Genomic DNA, 20,908 nt, shown 5'->3' on the forward strand with positions numbered 1-20,908 from the left:
CACCTAACTGGTAAACTGGGAAGGGACTCAGCCTCCTCTTCTCACCAGCCCCTCCCAGAGGAGGGTAGGCAAGAGCTTTAACAGCCCTGCCCTCCTCTCTCTGCTTCCACAATATGTCCAGGACAGGGCTGAAGGTCTATGCTCAGAGAAACGATCAGATCCAGCACTGTTCCTGCCACTGCAATCGGCTTCAAGAAAAGCAACTGCCCTACTACAGTCTCAGATCAGCCAAGCAAACAGGGCCTGCCCAATGTGCTCTTGAAAACCAATGCAGCAGGCATAGACTTTATCTTAATGAGGAAACACAAACATCCTTCAATTAGCAGGTACTGGCTTGCTAAAATGGTGACTACACAGAGGAAAGAAAGCATGTTAGTGAAGGGAAAAAAAAGAGAGTCAGAAACAGAAGTAAACAAGAAGGTTTGTTCTTGTTAAGTTTATTGGCATCATGTTTGTCTCTTTACATAAGAGCTCAGCCTACGTACTAGAATGTAGACCTCTGGAAAACAGGTAGAAGGGCTCCATTTAAGCAAGCTACAAACGCAAGAACAAATACCAGGAAGAAAGGAAGAGAGGAAAGGGACTAGATTGCCAAGTTTTTCCATACCAAAAATCCAGATTAGCAGTCAGTAAGAAGAAAGGGAAGATTCATAGTCCAGGTCATTCGTCAGGAAACAGCTACCACAACCCAGGTGGGAGAGGAGCTCATTCCACAGTATAAAGAGCCCCTGGGACACCTCAGCTCTGACTCCTTCTCACACTCGCTCCAGGATGTTAAGAGTTAAGCAGTAGGGGAGGTGAACAAATGAGGTCATTTCATAGCAGTATTTAATTTTAAATCCAATAATCCAGTGTGCATATCAATGCTGTTATGCAAATCTGAGAATTTAGATACAAGGAAGCCAGACAGATTTTCCAGAAGATGAAGCCTTTTTGGCCTCAAAACAAGAAGGCTTACATAGTTCATCTCTACTGTACAGAATACTGCCTCTATCTGGACTTTGTGTTGCTAGCACGCTGCAGTTCACAAGTGTCCTCCTCACTTTCTACACAATCTGTGTTTCAGTACTTGAACATGTAATTCAGGAATTTTACACTAATTTATACATTTTTAATTGGTTGCATATATTAACATGTACTATAAGATTTTTCCTAAAGAAGCATTACATAATACATGGATACTGTAAAAAGATCTGATTAGTTAAAAGTAACAAGCATTAACAGAGATACATACAAAACTCAACCTAGTTGAACTGAGTGCTGAGCTTGCAATGAACTATGGGTAATCAGCCTTTCCAGTTGCAGCCTTCACAGGGGAAAAACACAAGACAGTTAAAAATGTATGTAACTTGTTACACAGATTACCTGTAAACAGTTTCTCTCCATTGGACACCTGGAATTAGATTCAGTTCCAAACATACATAAGAGTTTCCATTTTAAACTAAGAGAAAGGTCTGTTACCATGAAGTGTGATGTGGATGGTGTGGGAACGTGAGCTCTGAAGTGCTGGACTCTCAGATGCTCATGGAAAATGGGTGGATTTTGGCAGCTGGAGATGGAAATTCTTTTTTTTAAATTTCGTTTTAAACACAGAAGAGGGGCTGTGTGTTTGAAGGCCTAAGTGTGATATTCGTTTGTGAAGGACTGTGCTCAACCCCTCCCTCTCCCCTCAGCAGCTGCAGCTCTCCGCAGAAGCCTTCACTCGGTCATTCTTATCTAGTTTGATGGGTTCAGGGAATTCATTGTAAAGCTCCACTTCGGTTTCCTGGTGGGAGAGAAGGGAGGAGTTAGTGCCATGGCTCTACAGACAGCTCCTAGCATGCAAGGAGCCATTCTCAGCTGGGGAAACCTGTCAGAGACCCAAGGCTGCCCACCACAGCTGAGCTCGGCAGGCAGGACCAGCACCAGCAGAAGGTACCCACCAGCCCCCTCCCTACCTGTTTAAGTGCATTTCGTGCAATCGTCTGGAAAGCTTGTTCCACATTAATGGCCTCCTTGGCACTGGTTTCAAAGTAGGGGATGTTGTTTTTACTGTAGCACCAGGCTTGCGCCCGTTTTGTGGTGACCTGGGTAGACAGAGAGCAGCAACACCACCTTCAGCTGGGCAGGAAGGGGAGTTTATTTCCTGGGCAAGGCCAGAGACCCCTCATATCCACCCTGAGCCAAGACGGCAGTTCTGATCTCATCAATACTACAGACTTGATACAGAGCACAGGAGACTGCTCGGCAGATACTCAGCCCCAGGGCAAGGAGCCTGAGGATGAAGACCACAGGGCACAGACTGCTCAGGCACCTGCAGAGCAAGGGACTTGCTCCCATATGGTTTTTTTCAGCAATTCTGGAGGAGGAAGATCAGCTTCTCTCCTTGCATCTACCCAGGCAGCTGCTGCAATCCTTCCACCAGTGGGCAGGAGCATACTGTGCACAGGGATTTTGACCTCTAGGCAGGAGAAACTCTGCCCCAGCAGCACACAACAGCTGAGCCATGCTCAGGCACCTCCCACTCCTGTTTCTCAGATAACCCTCCCGTGTTCCTATAAGAAACAGCAGTTTCTTAAGACGAGGCTACCAAATCCCAGTACTCACTTGTCTGTTTTCTAGGTCAATCTTGTTTCCCAGCACAACAAAAGGAAAGTTCTCAGGATCCCTTGGACTGGCCTGAATGAGGAATTCGTCCCTCCAGCTGTCTAGGGTTTTAAATGTGTTGGGGGCCGTGACATCAAACACCAGCACGCAGCAGTCTGCTCCTCTGTAGAAGGCAACTCCCAGAGACTGAAACCGTTCTTGTCCTGCTGTATCCCATATCTGCAGCAAAAGACAGGGCAGATAAGCCAGCTGTACTTGGACACAGTCAGCCCACAATTAGGGCTTTAAAAACTCCCCACCAGGCATCTACAGCCCCCAGATAGCCTGAGAGAAGCACCTGAAGGCTTGGGAATTTCTATAGGCACTAAGTATCAAGAGCCAGAAATACCCTTCTGAAGATGCTAACCCTTCTTGTGTTCAGCCTCAGCAAGGGACATATCCTTGTTCTGGGCAAGGAGGACTTGGGTATTAGGGTCAGCAGGTGACCTGTCTGCAGTGCTTGGGTGCACTTTGGTACCAGCACTGTCCAAACACTCCTCTGATGGCTGCAACAGGGCTTGCTGCCTTGCAGTTAGTCTCGCCATGGAGAGATGAGAGCTTCAGATACTGGAGACATAAGCAGACTGGCAGGTTAAGACTCTACCCAACAGGACTCATGGCAGCACAAGTAGTTGACCTGACTAAAGAGTCCTTTCTCAGCCCCTTCCAGTTCCTGAACACTAGGGAAGTGCATCTTTCTAACCAGGTCTAGTTTACTGACAGTACCACTTTTTTAAATTGGGCCTGGCAAAGCTGCTCTTAGCTGAGCCCAAACTGATCTCTGCCTTCTCTTGTTCAGCCTATGCACAGATTTGTAGAGAAGCCCAGCAGCACCTATGGCCAAGACCAGTCTGATGCAAACAAGATTCACACCCAGTATACCAACCCCTGCTCTGGGCTACACTGGAGCAGATACTTCCACACAAGTGTAGTCTAGGCAGCCTTGCAGCAGGGAGCAGAATCACTCCTTACCTGCATTGTCACTAGCCTGTCATCCACCATGACCTCTTTTGTCAGGAAGTCTGCACCTATCGTAGCCTTGTACTGGTTACTGAATTTCTTGTTCACATATTGGTTCATGAGCGATGTCTTTCCCACCCTGTACAGAAAGACAAAAAAGACTAGGTAAGCTGTTTCTACAGCATTTGAATTAACCACCCTGAATAGAACATCCCAGTGCCCTTTGCCCCCCAGCACAGTCTCCTGGCCTTTCAACCAGGGAAAATGCACCCACCTCTGCAGGAAGGGGCTTTTACAGCAACAGATGCTGAGGCAACATGCTGAGTAAGAGCATCAGCTACCTAAGGATACGAAGGATTACAATCTTGAGAAACCCTATTTCTCCATCAGTAATCTGATCCTTGGTAAGGAATATGCATCACATTACAATCATGAGGGCAATTCTGGAAGAAGATTAAGTGCCCCAGAGAAACCCACCAGTATGAGTCATCTTCAGCCTCTGCAGGAGGAGGTGGTGGATGAAAAGAACCTCAGCTGGCAACAGCTCACATATACATCTGCTAGGCACCCAGAGGTAGAGATCCTCCCCAGAGAGCCAGCTTAGAGGCTCACATGCCCCCTCTGTGGCTGAGAAACACTCCTTGATCAACAGCTTGCTGGGCAGAGTGGTATAAATAAGCCTTATGTCATGGGAGTCAGGTTACAACCTGCATGGTAAGTAACCTGTAACAGTGGCGCAGACTCCTTGCTCAACAGCACACAGCAAAGCCTTTCACTCCAAGGGGCAGGCTCCAGACAGATCAGACAAAGACAAAGCAGATGGTTCAGTATAAACTGTGTCTCTGACAGAGGCCGAATTTTAAGAAGTCACTTAAGATTGCTTACTAGAAGTTGGTTTTTGTTTTTTTTTTTTTTTTTTTTTTTTTTTTTGGTGGGGCTTTTTCCTGTTTTGTGTTTGGGTTTTTTTGTAGCTTTTGTTTTGTTTTAATTTGAGTGAAATGCTCATTTCAACACCACATGTCCTCCTTGCAGAAAGGCTATCCAGTTCTGCTACTGGAATGGCCTGCCCTCCACACTTCCCCTGTATAATATTGCAGCAGGACTTCAAGGTATGAAACTGCAGGGACACATTCAAGACAGAGGGTGGTGAAGAAGTCTTAAAGCTATAAGGTAACGCAGCTATCTGGGGCTGTAGTCTCTCCTCCTGGCACTGCTAGTTTCTTGCAGTACATCCAGGCTCCCACTAGTCAAGAGCACTGTTCCAGCCAGATGCAGAGTGGCAACTTAAAGGCTCCTCCACTTACCCAGAGTCTCCAAGGATGATGACTTTCAGTAACACTTTCTTCCTAGAAGTCATCTTTTACACTAGAAAGGAAGAACAATCCCAGACACCATTAGCACATCATTCCTCAAGGCAGAAAGCAGCAAGGTTGGAGTCTGAGAAACCTGACTCCCAGCAAGGAACCAGCAACAGGCAGGACCCAGCACTCCTGAAACCAGACTCCTTCAATTCAAGGCTACACTTGAGCACTGACCAGGTGTTTGCCCATTCCACAGGCAAGGCCATGCAGACCAGTAGTGGCAGTTTAATACAGACAGGTAGATAAGACAAGCACTTGTCCTTTACAGTACCAAGTCCATTTTGGACCCTATTTCCAGGCCATTTTGTAGGGACTAGGCTAGTATACATCTCCCTTAGCCTCACTAGAGGCAGTGCAGTAAAGCATATCAGCCAACACACACTAATTCTTACACATGCTATTAAGTGAGGTGTAAGCAGAGATGTTTCTAATACCACACTCAAGCTTTTTTATGCTGTTCAGTAGTCTCCCAGTAAAAAAAAAAAAACAAAAAAACAAAAAAACAAAAAAAAACCAAAAAAACAAAACCAAAACAACAAACAAACAAAAAAGGTTCAGCTTGAAGAAGCAATAGCCTTCTCTAGCAGCTGTGCTTTATCAAAGTGTCAAGTCCCAAGGACACCCCGTGGTTGAAGTGGTTGCAACGCAACCACACAGGCCACCTGAACAGCTGAATTACAAGACAAACTGCTACCAGACTCCACATCTTTGCTGAGAGCATATGAAGCTAGCTACTGCCACCTCACCTTCGGTGGAAGGAAGGCTTACAACATTCAATATATTGCTCTGTTAGAAAAATCAGTTGTTTGTTCAGTTGCATCCTGCCATGACTCCAGTCCACTTCGTAGGCAGATGGCTCTAACGGAGCCACTAATGGGCCATCCAATTAGCAAGAGTGAGACTTGAGAGTAAGTAAGAGTGAGACTCTTACTTGCTCTCAGGTCTCCTTCAGATTAGTGAAGAAGCTAGAAGTACATCAACTGCAGCAGGCCCAAATACACTTCTGGACATGCTTTGACACCATGAGAGCAAGTACGAAGTCTTGCTATTAGTGTCTGAGCACACCCTTCCTGCCATAAGGCCCTTCTCCCCACCTCTGGGGAAGAGATGGGACAAACCCTTCTTACGTGCTCAGGCTTTATCAGATCACAGACCCTGGTTTGGTACTGACCTGGTCCACAACACAAGGACTCCTTGGCTTTCCCTGAGGAACCCTGCAGCTTCTGTACAGCAAGAGGAGCCAGAAGATGGTTATAGCTGTATATACTTGAGTTCAAATATTCCTGACAACAGGCTTCCTGTACTAAGTGCTTATATGGGGACTTGGTTACCCTAAAATTCCCATCCTGCTACACCATATTCATTGCACCACACAACTCCTACTCTTCAGGAGCTATTCCTGACTTTCACAGCTAAGGAGGCCTTCACTTCTACAACAGCATGGATATATGCGTCTTCTGAGCAGCTCGGTCCTATTCGTTTCCTGGGATATGCAACAGCCTAAGCTGCTGGGTAACTGCAACCTGCTTCTTCCCACTACTACAGGAGGTAACGTGCTCCAAGCTGTAGATGCCTCTTACTAGATGCAGAGTCCAGCTCCAAAAGGTCTTAATCATCTCAAGCTTTGAGTGTTAAGACAACATGCAATCTTTTGGACGTTGCCATCAATGAATGCTGCAGAGGCTGAAGAAGCCCTCCTGCACCCACTGCAGGTAATGGTGCACTTACAGCCACACCTTGTTGGCCCACACTTACCTCATGCATCTAGTGATGCATCTAGATGGGAAACACTGTTGAGAAGATCAGCCAGAGGCTGTTGAGTAAACAGCAGTGATGGGCCACCTACAGAGCTCATGCTACCCACAGATGCCAGAGAGCCTGCACAGGACAATTTTTCCAAGTCTAAACACCTCTCCTTTCCAAGGCTGTCTGTGCTGGACTGCATTGCTCAACCATCCAACTTGCAGCCCAGCTATACTAGCCAACATATAGCCAGCTGAAAGCTGTCAACAACCCCAACAATTAGTCCTGCTTCTGCTCTTGCCAAGATCCACACTCTATAGCTCAGCTCCTCCATAGCCTTTGGGAGGACAGATCATGTAAGCTCCTTCAAGCAGACTGAAGCTCCTGTTTTCAAAGCATGTAGCACAAACAATACTTGTGCTAGCCAAGCCAGAGACTTCTGCAGCACAATCAGCCCAGATGAAACAAGAAGCAAGTGAGGAGAGCTTTTAAGTAACTTAAGTACAGATGTGTCCACTGAACTGTTTATGGAAAATATCTGTACAGGTTCAGGTCCAGTGAGGGAGTCACCTGTTTTCCTCAGGACAGAGGAAAACAAGTCACCCTGAAGTGACCATGCCAGAATCCAGCTTCTATTTTCCTCTGAGTGTTTTCAGTATCGCTTGCCACTGGCTATTGCAGCTCACTGTTTCCTGGTATTCAAAGCAGCTTTGGACAAGCTGGCATTAGTTCTCATGCTCGAGGTGGGATTTGCAGAGCTCTAAATTACAACACTAAAATCACACTGGATGCTTAGCACCCAAGTTCAACCCCTAAAGTCCCATTATGAAGGGAGGGGAAACTGCTCTGTCAAGTCTCATTACACTGGAGTAGCTCAGCTAAGCAGACACCTGCAGACATGGGAAGGAAATCTGAGTCAGACCTGACACTGCTGCTGTGTCACAGCTGACGGGCTACCCCATCAGTGTGCAGGGCTATTACTGCCTCATGAACACCAGTCAGGTGAGACACTCAGCTTCCATCCCAGGTGATGCAACGGATATGAGCCATGGCACAGAAGCAGCTGCCTCAGCTTGGTATTTGGTTTGGGCCATGAGACAGTGAGGAACTCCAGTCCTACCAGGGGCCAGCAGTGGATGATGCCCAGAGTTTCCCATCCCTGTTCTACTAAGCTTGATCAATGATGCTTTGAAGCCCTATCAGTTGATGGGTCAAGACATCTTAGTAATCTTCTCATTAGAGCTATAAACAGACTCAACACTTCTGAGTTATTCAATTGCCCAGTATAAGAGATCACATCTCCAGGTCTTGGAGGAAGTACCAGTGTTTGATCTCCTGGAGTCTTCCTATAGAAGGAAACCCCTCTAAGTTTAAGTAGCATCAAGTTGCTCTCTATACCACCACCTTTGTTATTTTCCTTATCACATTCTGTGCAGCTGAGCAGGTCTCCAACAGCAGCTCCAGCTTTAAAACAGCTATTTAGGCTAAATGAAGGTCTGACTGGTCCTAGTGTCTCAAACCTAGATTAAGACATCCCCATTACCTTAACCAGAGTTTCTTATGAAGCAACCCAAAGGGTCAAACTACTCCAGACAGGATAACGTACCTCCTCTGATGTTTGCTTCCAGCCACAGTGTTTTTAACAAGCTGGGATAGTGGACATTAAAGACAGCACTCTCTGAAGGTCCCGTAAGTGAACAATTACTACAGTTTCCTTACCACCATACAAAGAATTTTGGTGACTTCAGCTCATATTAAGCCAACAGCAAATACATCATCTTCATGGCAGAGGATGCTTTCACATATTGCAGTTCAAGTAAGCTCAGAAATACCCCAGTTGCTCCTGCTTACAGCACGTTATTTGCTATGTCAGTAGAACAAGGTGCAATCAACCAACCCTGGACCAGGTTCAGTACACAAAGATTTGCTTGCCTGAAGTCACAGGCAATTTATGATTATTCCCTTGTTAACACAGGCTGTTTCTCACATGGCATTGAGTAGGTTCATTACTGCCTTATGTCCCAGAAATGGAGCCCACATACATGCTCTAAGCTACACAGATCGCATTTCTGATGAACCTTGCTAGTACAAAAATCAACTAGGAGAGACCAAGAAGAATATAGCTTTAGCTTACAGATGAAGCAGTTTTGAATACCTGAAGGAGCAGTTAGTTTACATGAGAAATTTCTCCAGTCACACCCGCAAGAAACATTAAGTTACTGAGCTAAGCTGAGATGCAGGCTGTGCAGGGTTTCCCCCATGCTCTTGCAAAGAGCAAGCTCAGCTTGAGTTAAGATCAAAACTGTGATAGTGCTGAGTCAGTGCTATCCAAGTCTAAGACTATTTTGCACTAGATATGCAGCCTGTCTTGCTTTATATTTGGTATAATTACTCTACAGCAGCATCCTGTAAGAGTCACATAAGCCCTTAAGATGGCAGTGTGCAAGCTCACACAGGGCTCACAGCCAGTCCCAAGAGCATTTCTGAACAAACACTTCCTTTTTCAGAGATACCATGAAGAAAAACCTGTTTGTTAAGATTTGATCCAAGACATCAGTTCTATTTTACACAGTGTGAAGTCTCTTAGAGCTAGGTCACCTGCATGACTACTCAGAACACAGCCTACCAGCACACACTGCTGGACCTGACAGAAACCATCAGAAACTTCCCATCCGTCAGAACACCAGTCAGTATCATTCCTTCTCCTGGTTTAACTGGTGCCAAAGGGATGATACAGCTGTCTCCGATACAGGAGAGGAGTCCTTCCACTCAATTTTTAATGACTATCCCTTTAAGCAAACGAACCATTAACAGAATGTTGTCCCTCATGAGATTAAGCCTGGTATAGCATGCTCTCTCCCACAGTAGTGTACTACCTTTGTAAGGCTGGCCTGCTGGAACACCAAGGGAGAACCCCTAACATCTGACCTGCAAGCGTTACTGGCTTAGCTGATCTGAAAGGAAGAGTCAAAAAACTGTCCTATGAAGCTCCACAATGCTACAGCTCCACAGACACAAGAGCAAATAAAGCCTAAACCAGATCTAATTAGGCTTCCCTTGGTGCTTCAGAGTACATTACAACTGTTCTTTCACTTGCTATATTGAAATAGCTGCTTTAACTCAAAGCAGAAATGGATGGTTAAGGATTCCTTAGAGATGTTCACATGTGTCAAGTCACAATGCAAGCATTTTAATATTAATTAGGTTGTTATGAGCAAAGAACAGTAAGAGCTTGCATTGACGGCCCACCAGATCCCTTAGATTTGCTGTCCTTTAACAGAAGTAGGCCTTATGATAGGAACACCCTGTTAAATTGCCCATGGACCATTTTAGTATGAAAGTAGCCAGCCTGGAGCGAGGGGGTGGCATGGGGAGGGGGAAGAGGACAAGAATATCACATCCATGGAAGATAGCAGCTCCCTAAGCAGGAGCATACCCATGCCAGTTCTGAACCTGCTGACAAGCTGCTGGAACAGTCCTTACTCTTGCAGCTTTGCTATTAAACAGTACAAGTCACAATCCTAACCAAGAACAAAAGCACGTTTATGCAGAGGCTGGAAGAACTGGGACATTTGACCAGGAGTTCTCTGCTCCTACATCTACCAGCTTGCCATCTGCACCTCCGGCTAGAAACCAGCTTAACATTGAAGCAAGACTGTTGGACTGCACCTCTCATCTTGTGTTCTTTGCCAGGGATATTTAACACTATGCCAACAAGGTGCAAAGCAGTAGGTAAGCAAACAGAGCTAAACTCACTGAAGCCCTTACGAATACCTAGTTAGGCTCCCCTGTCCCAGCAGGAAGCAGAAGAGCAAGTAGGTGTTCCACAAAAAGGCACATTTGAACCTGAAGCCCTGCAGGTCTGTCCTGGGTGCTGTTGGCTGATAAGTAGAGCATTCACTCCACTATATCACAGGACCTTTAAGCAAAAACACCCAACCATGAGAAAGCCAGTCTGGCTAGATCAGTACCCCATTAAGGGATACCACACACTGCAGTGGGCTCACCACAGTGACCAGACTGAGCAGAAGACAGACACACTTGAACAATGGAAGACCCTTCTGTCCTAAAATGCAGAAAAAATGTCCTGAAATACAGCTAAGCATGTTTCCAACACAGAAACACCACCTCTGCTCACTGTTCTCTCCCATGGGGGAGCCTACAAAGCATTAAGTCTCTGTACTACACCAAAGAGCTATTTTTATCCCCCCCCCCCCCCCCGCAGTGGTTCTGCATTTCTTCAAGGAAACTGAAGCTGGAAGAATGATTCAGGACCAGCTCATTCAGACTGAACCTGTTCATTCCCAGAAGCAGCAAGTTCCCTAGTATGTTTGACACCTCAGGGGATTATGTCTGCTTAGACCTTCAGTCCCTGAAATGAGATGCACACTGGGTGTTTAGCCTGTTCTTACAGTATCAAGCACACCAGACTGGCCCATATTACTTGCCCCATAGTCACACTGTACCCTACCATGATTTATCAAGCCAAGTTTAGCCGAGACTTTGAGCAGGCACATGAATTTGTTCCAATTCGGCTACCCTGAAAACACAAGGCTTCATCATGAGGAAAGGCAGTCAGTCTGTGATTGACATTAGTTGACCAGGATCACAGCTCCCACTTGCAGAGTGCCCAAGTGGTCCAGACACCCTTTGTACTGAAGCCTCAATCTCCAATTGCAGCAGGAGCTGGAGGAGGAGCTGAACAAGTTTTACCAACACAATTTACTAACAGTAGTTTGATTCCAACTAACTGGTCACACAGTCATTGCTAACGAGGTATCTGCTAATGCAAAGCTACAAGTGACACCTGGAGCAATTCAACATGATTACCTACCTGAGACCAGCAGGTATCAACCTTTAACATCTCTCACTTGCATTCTCCTGAGAGTGACACAACAGCCCATGAGCAGAGCAGAAGCCCTGTCTTTTCAGCTGGGAAAGAGCTGAGCACTAGCCAGAGGACAATCAGCAGGGGTTGTTACTTTCAGATGAACATGGCTTGAGAGGTGCCAAGATGCCTTTAAGCAATAAACTATAAATAAGCCTGCCTTTGATTTTTTTTTTTTTGATTGCTACAGAGCCTGCATATTTTCCTTACCAAACCTGAGTGCTCTACAAGTGGAACTAGTGCCTAGCATCCTCGCGCTGAGGACTGCTACAGAAGTTTTAACAGCAAGTTGAGTCTTGCATTGGCAAGGACTGCACGAGCAGGACAGTACCCTCTTCCACTCACATGACAGGTCTACTAGTAGCCTGGCTTCTCCAGCTGGCTGGAAGATCCCATCTAGGAAAGCCAGCCTCACATTTAATGGGGGCCTGTGCTGGCTTTGTGCCTAAGAAGCAAGCTTGGAACACCTTGCCAATTGGGTTGACAATTTGCAAGGACTGCTCCCTGTAAATGGGTTGCTTTTTAGGACAACAGGCTCCTACAGTCCATACAGACAGACAGAGGTGCTTTTCAGGCCTCACTGATGCACCACAGAGAAGCAGTTTAAGTGAAGCCCACACCAAAAGCAGCTGGCAAGATATTCCTGTGACAGCTTCACAGAAGGGTACACTCTAGCTGCTGCTGTATCAGTACCATCTCAAAACTGCTTTCCACCTCCTTCCTCCCCACACATTTATGTTGCTGTTCTAACCAACATATTCCCTCCTGCTGGTACCCAGCCAAGAGCTCAAGCACAGCTCATCATTCCCTCCTCAGGAGGAGCAGCTAATACTTACTGCAGTTTCACCAAGATCAGGCTTCTGTCCAGTTGGTACCTTTCCCAGCCATCCCTGTGAGGCAGGAATTACCTCTGTTCAGGGAGCTGGGAGACTCAGCTACAAATTATTTTTTGCTATCTTGTGTAAAACAATATATTGCAGTTGTCAGGTGTAGATACACTGTCCAGTGTCTGCCACCCCCACCCGAGAGTCCTAAGCCAAAAGTTTCACCTTCCTGAAAAACAGCCTAGAGCTTTAGATGCTTGCTAGCACACTGATACGGCTCAGATCAAAATAGAATCTTAAAACTTGTTTCAGTACCCCAAAGGAATTGGCGTTTTGGACTTCAGCTGTCTGCAGTAAGTTTCTACCTCATTTTGAGGGTGGAGTTGCAGCCTCCAGTGCTGGAGAAGCTGCTCTAGGACCAAGTGCAGCTCAGGAACCAGCCAGCTGCAGCTCAGTTCATCGGCTGCTCCAATGTGAGCACCAAACTGGTGTGACATGGTACTGATAGCCACCTGACCTGGTCTGTGAGCTAGCTACCAAATGGCTGTGACACCAGGCCCACACAAAGACCCCGCTGCACCCTGTTCCTGGATAACACAATCATGCTCTTAAGACAGCTCAGTGGTAAAGTAAGAGAATGATAAGGCAACATGCAGCTTGGGGAAACAGATAGGAAACCAAACTGCAAAGCAAAAGCTTTGAAACAGTTGTGAGCACAACAGGCTCTTGGTGTGATCAAGGAATCTCCAGAGCTGGTGCTGGGGAAGACGCTCCTTTCAGTGGCAAGAAGGTTTTTGCTTGCCTCAGACATACCCTCAATCCCCAGCTCTGGGATGCATGCCTGCTGTGGGCAAGGGCTCAAAGAGCTCCTTGGAAGAGGATATGCCAATGGCCAGTCTGCCAGGAAGTCCAGATGACACAGGGAAGGCAGAAGCAATGGCAGAAGCCATACCTGCAGTGTAATCACAGGACGCGCACATAAGAAGGGGTCTGCCCTGCCTGAGGTCTCAGCTCAGCTGTAACTCTGTTAGGGCTACGAATGCTGAGATTTGGAGAGCCCTGCATTCCTGAGAGGCGCTGATGCATATGATCAGTCAAGCTCAACGCCCAAGTTCTCAAAGCCAAGTTCTCCAGTCCAAGCCTCACTGATTCTCAGCCCTGTTACACCTCCCAGCATTTCTCCAGATCAGAGCTGTTTTATGCCTGCAGTCTTTAAATACTCAATGTGAACTGAACGAGATTCTTGCTCTAAAGCTGCCATTATGAATTGTGACCCTACCCTAGAAAAGTCCAAATTACATAGGACTAGCCCCACCTGAACATCCAGGAAGGTATAAAGCTTAGAAACCGATCTCTAGCAGTTTAGATATCCCTCAAGAGAAGCTGGCTGCTGTGATATCATGTTGATCTGACTACATGGTTTGAAAGCGAGAGCAAAACAAGCATGGAAACACATTTGCTTACAGTACCAAGGCAGATGTGTTTCTGCATGTTTCGCCAGACCACCAGTGTGCTTAGGAGCTGTGGGAAGGTCTAGAGGTCATTCCTTGCTGTCTACAGGAATGCTACTTTGCCCAGACTAAGATTACAGCAGCACATGTAGGATTTTCCAGGTGATAAAAGCCCTGAGTCAAAGGGAGAGCAGAAAGTGCCCCCTACAATGTGGTCAGCTATGCTGGACTGCCACCCTGGATGGATCACTTTGCCTCTCAGCTATCTGAGGATGATCAGCATCATCTCCACAGCAGGTAGCAATATTTGGAGACCACAGCTGTGCACAGGACAGGAGTGCAGGAAGGCCCTTTTAGAGATAATATCGCACAGTACCAAGATTCCCAGACAGAAAGCCAAGGCTCTTGAAGTGGTAGTCTTCAGGTTACAGGAAAACAGCTCTGTGAGAAAGCTCAGAACCAGAAGCTTCACTGAAAGCTGGATGTTTCCAGTCATGAAGCTTCTTAGTCCACCAGTTCCTCCAGCAGCTGAAAGGCCCTTATACCACAGGATACCTTTCTCCCAGGAGAAGACAGAGGTATACAGAGCCCTAGTAGGCTGATAGCAAGTGTCTGAAGATCTTCAGCTACCCTTCTTTTGGGAGCTCAAGTTACACTGTCATTCAAGAATCAGTATTGCTGTGCCTCTACCTTCCAGGAAGAAGCAGTTCCCCTGAAATCCTACAGGATTTCAGGTGGTTCCCAGTTGATTTTCCCTAAGGATCAAACTGCTACAAGAACAGGCATGCTTGCTTTAACACCCCTCCCCCTTTATCAGATCAAGCTCAACTTCCCCTATTCTGCCCTGGGGGAGACAATCTCAGGATGTGGGAGGAGAGTTGAGCACATTGCTGGCTGCTGGGAGACACTAGGCAACAAGCCATGTGTCTTGACTAAGGGCCTTGCCTACGCAAAGCATTTCAGCTATACCAGTATAGCTTCCATGTTGCCATGCCTCTACCAGAACCATCTCTTCGGTGGAGAGCTTTCAAACCAAGCAAGACAAATCTTCTACTACTAACTGGAACTTAGCTATAGTGCCATACATCCCAGTTTATACAGTCATGTCTGTCAGCCTTTTGGCACACAGCCACACAACCAGTAAAGCCAGCCAACAGTTTCAGTAACCCTTATATGAATACCAATAGCCCAGCACAGTTCTCACATCAAGCCATCCCACTGAATATTATTCCCCCATTCCTTTCTATCAAGCACAGTGTCCAGAAGAAAAGGCTGACCAATTCAAAATACTGCAAGTTAGCCAGGCCACTAAGAAACAGTAAACTTGTTAGATCTTTACCGTATCTGACAGTATTTTTCAAGTACTCTAATTTCTAATCTGCAGCTTCCTAAGGTTTCACGCATTCTTTCCATGCTTTCAGTTTTAGAAACACAAATAGGAGGTGTTAGATAACCTTTGCAGTGGTAAGCAAAGCACAGATATTAGACCTTGTTGATGGTAACCATGCCTTGTTTATCTAGTCCTGGCTGCTAGCTTCTACCAGTTCCTAGAAGCTGGGCAGGAAACAAGTGACTGAAGGGAAACTCTGACCAAGGTTCAGGCCTTCAAGCCAAACAATGGCCCTCAGGAGGCCTGCCAGACCCTGGAGCTTACATCTGAGATTCAGATCCAAGAGTGAATATTGTCCCTCCTTCAGCACCAGGAGTTTGATAGAAGCTGATGGGAGATCGTACTGCCAGACAAGTTAGATGTGGAAAAGCACAAGACCAGCACTAATGGCAAAAACCTTACTCCCGTACATCTATTCCAGGAGGTCCTGTTCTCAGTAATGAGTCTTCTCAAGAGGCTTCCTCTAGGGACAGGTTGCAATCTAAGAACTAAACCCTGATCTGCAAGCAGAACTCCTGATCCTACACATACTCAATACCACTTACTATGCTAATGCATTTTGCAGAGCAGGAAGGACAAGTATTTTACTACCAGGACGGGAGTGTAACAGGTAGCTTGCCATGACAGCTGAGTCAGTGCTTAACAAGGAATTCCTACTGTGAAGACTCAGTTTCAGACTCATACTTCATACCCTCATACCTCTTGCACAGATCCTGCATCAATACTTCACCAGCCCAGCTATTCTCTTGAAGTTCCACAAGAGGCCAAAAAAAAAACCTCACTGGAGTGACTTGCATAGTGAGATTGAGTGCAGTGTTGGTAAACAGCATCATCTTGTTAGCAAGGAAGATCAGGCCTAGGCATGCCTCAGTTACAACCATCTCACTGTTCATGCTCAAGACACTGTTAGTACTGTGCCAGTTTGGACTTCAGCTATCACTATCTGTGTCTGGGAGCAGAGAGGAAGAGCACTACAGAGCCAAGTAACAGCCCGCTTGAAGGATACAGGCACAAAGCAGGTTACTTTTAAGAGGATGCTGCTTCCCAGCTGGAGAGAGATCAAAGGTTCAGCACAGTCCTGTTAGATAAACTGATGGTCCCAGCAACCAAGGTCCAGGTACTCCAGCCATGTAGCCCCGGCTGCCTGCCTTCACTAGTCTAGCCTGTCTACCAAGTGACCAAAGTTACAGTATGCAGTGATACAGGACAGGGTCCAGAAGAATACTGTTTTCTTAACTGACAATACAGTTAGATACAATTAGTCACCTTAAGTTGGCATTTTAAATAGTTATGGAGAGGCAAGAGCAAATCACTCACTACATCAAGTGCCTTTAAATTATACAAATAGGAATCTGTGCCACAAGTTTACACTTCAATCCTGTCTCGAAGGCAATGCACCCCTCCTGAAGTTTCACTGCCCTGTGAAAAACAGCCATGGCCTCAAGAACAGGTTCCATAGCAAGAGAAGTCAAGGCTATTTGAGATCAGCTGTAAATCAACACACTCCAGTGGCCTTGATGAGCTTGCTTCCCTCCCCATTGCTGACCATGAGTTAGCAACAGCAGTGTTGACACAGCTTCCCCCATGGACGGAGCGCTCATTGCTGGCACTGGAGAGGAGGAGCAGTCTCACAGGAACAGCGCTAACAGCAACAATGACATCACCACAGATCTCCACTGAGCAGAAAATGCAGCAGCACACCAGGTTTGAGCGCTGCGTCCCCACGAACAGAGCGCAAAAGCAACAAGCACACTGGAAGCCAGAGAGCAACCATGTGATAGAGGGGGTATCCCTTCACTGCCTGCTATTTCTGAACAGCACATGTGGAGTCACCGACCTTGGGCACTCGTTTGGAAGTCTTTTTTTCAAAGTGCATTTATAGGCAAATATGATTTTCAAAAGAATAGCTAACTGCAGAACTGAAAATGGTATATTACCTACGGTCATTCAATTAATTATCCATACCTAATTCAGTTCTGAGATGCACAGATTGTCATTGGACTGTCATTGCAGAAAGTGACCCTTTTATCCTCACAATCTCTTGTCACAACTTAACTATGTCTGAAGGCAGACTGTCACAGCAACTACAAGAGGTCATTTTAGGAGGCTACAGGGGGAAGCCAACTGAACCCCAACTCATCACACAAACTGCGATTATCAGAATAATGCTGTGCAAAGATGAAACACTTCAGCATCTGAAGGATGCCAGATTGCTGTCAGACAAGCAGCATGCAAGCATGCTAGTGCCAGCCAAGTTCAGCATTTAGGTAAGGCCTTATTTGGACTCCCTTCCACCAAGGAGACAACCTTTAAATTACTCTACAGTTCTGCTACGGAATCTTTGGTCCACCAAGCCCTAGCATCAAGGGGTTAAGAGCAGCACAGGTCACAGCCGAGGAGAAGCCCAGAAGACATTAGGGAACACTGGCAGCATGCAAGGTGAGGGTGTTGTACTTGTTTATCAGATGCTCACTTTACTTCAGTTACTGAAGCAATTGCTGTATTATAACAGCAGGGACAGCTACTGGTAAGTATGTGTGAGCCTACACATCTACCAGTTTTAGAGAATGCAAACATCCAAGTGCCCTATTCCATAGCCCTTATTCCCAAACTAGAGTTTGCCAGACACCTATCTCACGACGCAGCATTTAAAAATGCACCCTAATCAAGCACAAGCAATTTTGTTTACAGCCAAATGTTAAGTTCTGCATTAATGAGTCTCATTTTCACAGAGAAGTCAGACCAAAATCCCATACATGTTAGAAACAGCTATTTATAGTTTTGCACAGATGGTTTGATTGTAATTGTCGTGTTTCCTCAAGGACAAGCTTTGCCAGAGATTTGCTCTGACAGGTAATTCACATGACCTTCCAACACAAGAGTCTTAAAACAGGAGTTTTAAGGGGGTGCTGAAGAAATTTCATCTGGTAGCCCTCTTGCCTACAGACATTCATTTTGGGCAGTAAACGAGACAAAGTGGTATCTTCCTTAGGTGATTTCAGAGGAGAGCCTATAGCAGAGCTTGTACACTTTCCACTTTCAGCTGAGGATTCATCAATGCTATAATATGTCTGTGCTACTCAGCAGAGTTTGATTCCCTGGCTTTGATAGGAGAGCAAGGATGCCTTAGTGTAGTCTCTGCAACATAGTTATTTAAATTCTTAACTTGCCACCTTTACCTTTTAAAGGTACCACGTTTAGTGTGCCATGTTGAACTATCTGTAGGGTATTTGAGGACATGGACCACTGCATGGCACCACAGGGAAGAGGAAAGTTTAATGTAGCCACTGTCCTGCATCTTATCAATTATACTTCTCACTGCAGGTTAGGAAAACAAGGAGCTGCTATTTGATTTTAAAAATTTTCTTTACTGAGGGGTCAGATTAACCCCATCTTACAGCTTTTCTACACCAGGAGTAGAGTATTAACATAATAGCACAAAAAAAAAAAAAAGGCAACACTTGAAAGTAACAGTATTAGAGCTGCTTTGGATTCTGAGGTCTCAGGCCAGGCATGGTGGGTCTACTCATTAGTTCATGGAGGGCAAGTCATGTGTTCAGTCAGCTGTTGGAAGTCACAAGAGGGAGGGGGGAGAAAAAAAAGATACAAGTATACTTGTTCTTCCTGAATAAGTACAGCAATGAAGCCCTGATTATTTAACAAGGAATATTCAAATGACTCCACCCACTTTAACCTCAAATACAGCTACTGAGAGAACAGGGTACATTGACTCCAGCAGCCTGGCTCTACTGGAAGCACAGCCAGGCTGCACCTTCTATCACACACTACTAGTACTACTGCAGCCTCTGAACACAGTATAGCTGCAAGTAAGCCTTTAAATCATAGCCAGCCAGACACTGTGGCATAGCTGGTTAGGTACCATTCCCCTAAAAAGGGAACTCTCCACTTCCCCCAATCCCAATGCCCACACGGATACACCAAGTGCCAGGCACAGGCCAGAGCTGGCCAGACAGTGGCAAGTACTGGACGCTTTAAGGCTTCCATACTGGCAATTGTTGAAAAAAGACCAGCTTGCTTACAGTTGGGAGAACTTTGTCCTGTCATGTGTTCTCAGTTTACATCTAAAAAACCTCACAGACACATATCACAACAGCTCTGCCTACCAGCAAGTTGTTTTTTGTTTCGTTTTGTTTTCAAGGAGATAACTGTGAGAATTCCATCTCTGACTGAAAGGGTTTGGAGTTACTGGGTAAGGCATACTCATTTTAACGCTGAGGTTCCCTATCTTACTTCAAATTAAGACAGTTTTTTTACAGCTGTTTTACTACTGAAATATTCCCTCTATTAACAGGGAAGACAGTGCAGTTGTCTTAAGTACAACAATTAGGTATTTCCATATTTATTAGTCTATATATACCCAGAGACTAATAACATATCTATCGTTTAATTTACCTTATTATACACTCACAGACAAAAGTACTTCTAGCATCCACTCCAATACTTCTTAGAACTGACTCAGGCTTTACACATGCTGAGAGCTACTTTCGCAATAACTGCCAGTCTCTTCAGCCGGCTGTTTTGTCACATTAATCGCTCCCAGGGCAGCCTGCTCATCTTAAAGGCGCTACCCAACGACCACCCAGAGCAGCATTTCACCACCCCAACCCTGCGCTCCCCCCAAAGACCAGCGCTTAGCCCCCTCCGGCCGCCCGCTGCCCCGACACCTCTTCGCGCTTTGAGAAGCTGCAACGCCCGCACAAACACGTCACGGACGATCCGCTCCCCTCCCGGGGAAGCGCCGCTCCGGGCTTCTTCAAGCCTCTCAGGAGAGGAGGCTCCCACAACGGCGCGTCTCGAGAAAGGCCCGCGGGCCCCCCGCTCCCGCAGCGCTGCGCGGAGGGCCCCGTTCCCGGGAAGGCGCCCGCAGCCCTGCTCCATTGTTCCGGGGGAGGGGACGGGCCGGGCCCGGCACGGCTGCCGGGAGCCGGGCACCCGGCCGCCTGACCGCGCCACGGAGGCGAGCGAACGCCGCCCGTCCCCGGCCGCGCTGTCGGAGCCCGCCCGGGGGGAGCACGGGGGGGGGTGCACGGAGGCGGCGCCCCCCTCGCCCCCCGTGGAGATGGGCCCAAGCGGCGCCCCCCGCCCGGCGGCTGCTGCTGCGGCCAGGGCGGAGCCGCCACCCCTCCCACCCGCACGGCCCCGGGCGCGAGATCCCCCCGCAGCGGCGCGGCCCCACCTGGTGCGTGTGCCGCGGCGCCCGCCCGAGACTCGCTGCCGCCCGCCCCGCTCGCCTCGGCTCCGACGGGCCCAACCGCCTCCCCGCTTTCACTTCCGCCTCCCCCCTCCCTCTCCGACAACTTCCGGTCACGGGGGCCCGCCCGCTGTCCCTGACGTCAGCGCGCCGCCCGGCAGCCAGCGGCGGAGCCCGTGTCGCGTGACGGCTGGCGCCCGGCCGCCATCTTGAGCGGTCGAGGCCGCGCCGACGCCGCCGACCCCCCATCCCCAGCTGTGGGGCCCGGCCGCCCCCCCGCCGAAACCGGGAGCTCGGGTGGGAAGGCGGGACGCGCGGCCAGCGGCACTCCACGTGCTGCTTGTGGTACCGCGCAGGCCGCTATACCCACGCGGGAGCAGAGGCCGTGGGGAGGACGCGACCCGTCGCACCAGAGCAACAAGCAGCGCACGGGCCGTGGGCGGCTGCTGCCTGC

The 20,908-nt window shown here is 47.5% G+C and overlaps 1 protein-coding gene across 1 annotated transcript; it reads right to left on the reverse strand.

Moving 5' to 3' along the window:
• Positions 1-421: 421 nt before the first annotated feature.
• RAB7A (RAB7A, member RAS oncogene family) lies at positions 422-20,550 on the reverse strand. Its single transcript, XM_032984305.2, has 6 exons — positions 20,440-20,550; positions 4,890-4,950; positions 3,598-3,724; positions 2,587-2,805; positions 1,938-2,066; positions 422-1,765 (listed from the first exon to the last, which is right to left on the reverse strand). Exons 2-6 carry the CDS (start codon positions 4,940-4,942, stop codon positions 1,670-1,672), a joined length of 624 nt encoding a protein of 207 aa, XP_032840196.1. The 5' UTR covers positions 4,943-4,950; positions 20,440-20,550; the 3' UTR covers positions 422-1,669.
• Between the last annotated feature and the right edge of the window lie 358 nt (positions 20,551-20,908).

This window comes from Tyto alba, unplaced genomic scaffold (assembly GCF_018691265.1).
Source record: "Tyto alba isolate M040663 unplaced genomic scaffold, T.alba_DEE_v4.0 Super-Scaffold_3, whole genome shotgun sequence".
Classification (NCBI taxonomy): Eukaryota; Metazoa; Chordata; class Aves; order Strigiformes; family Tytonidae; genus Tyto; species Tyto alba.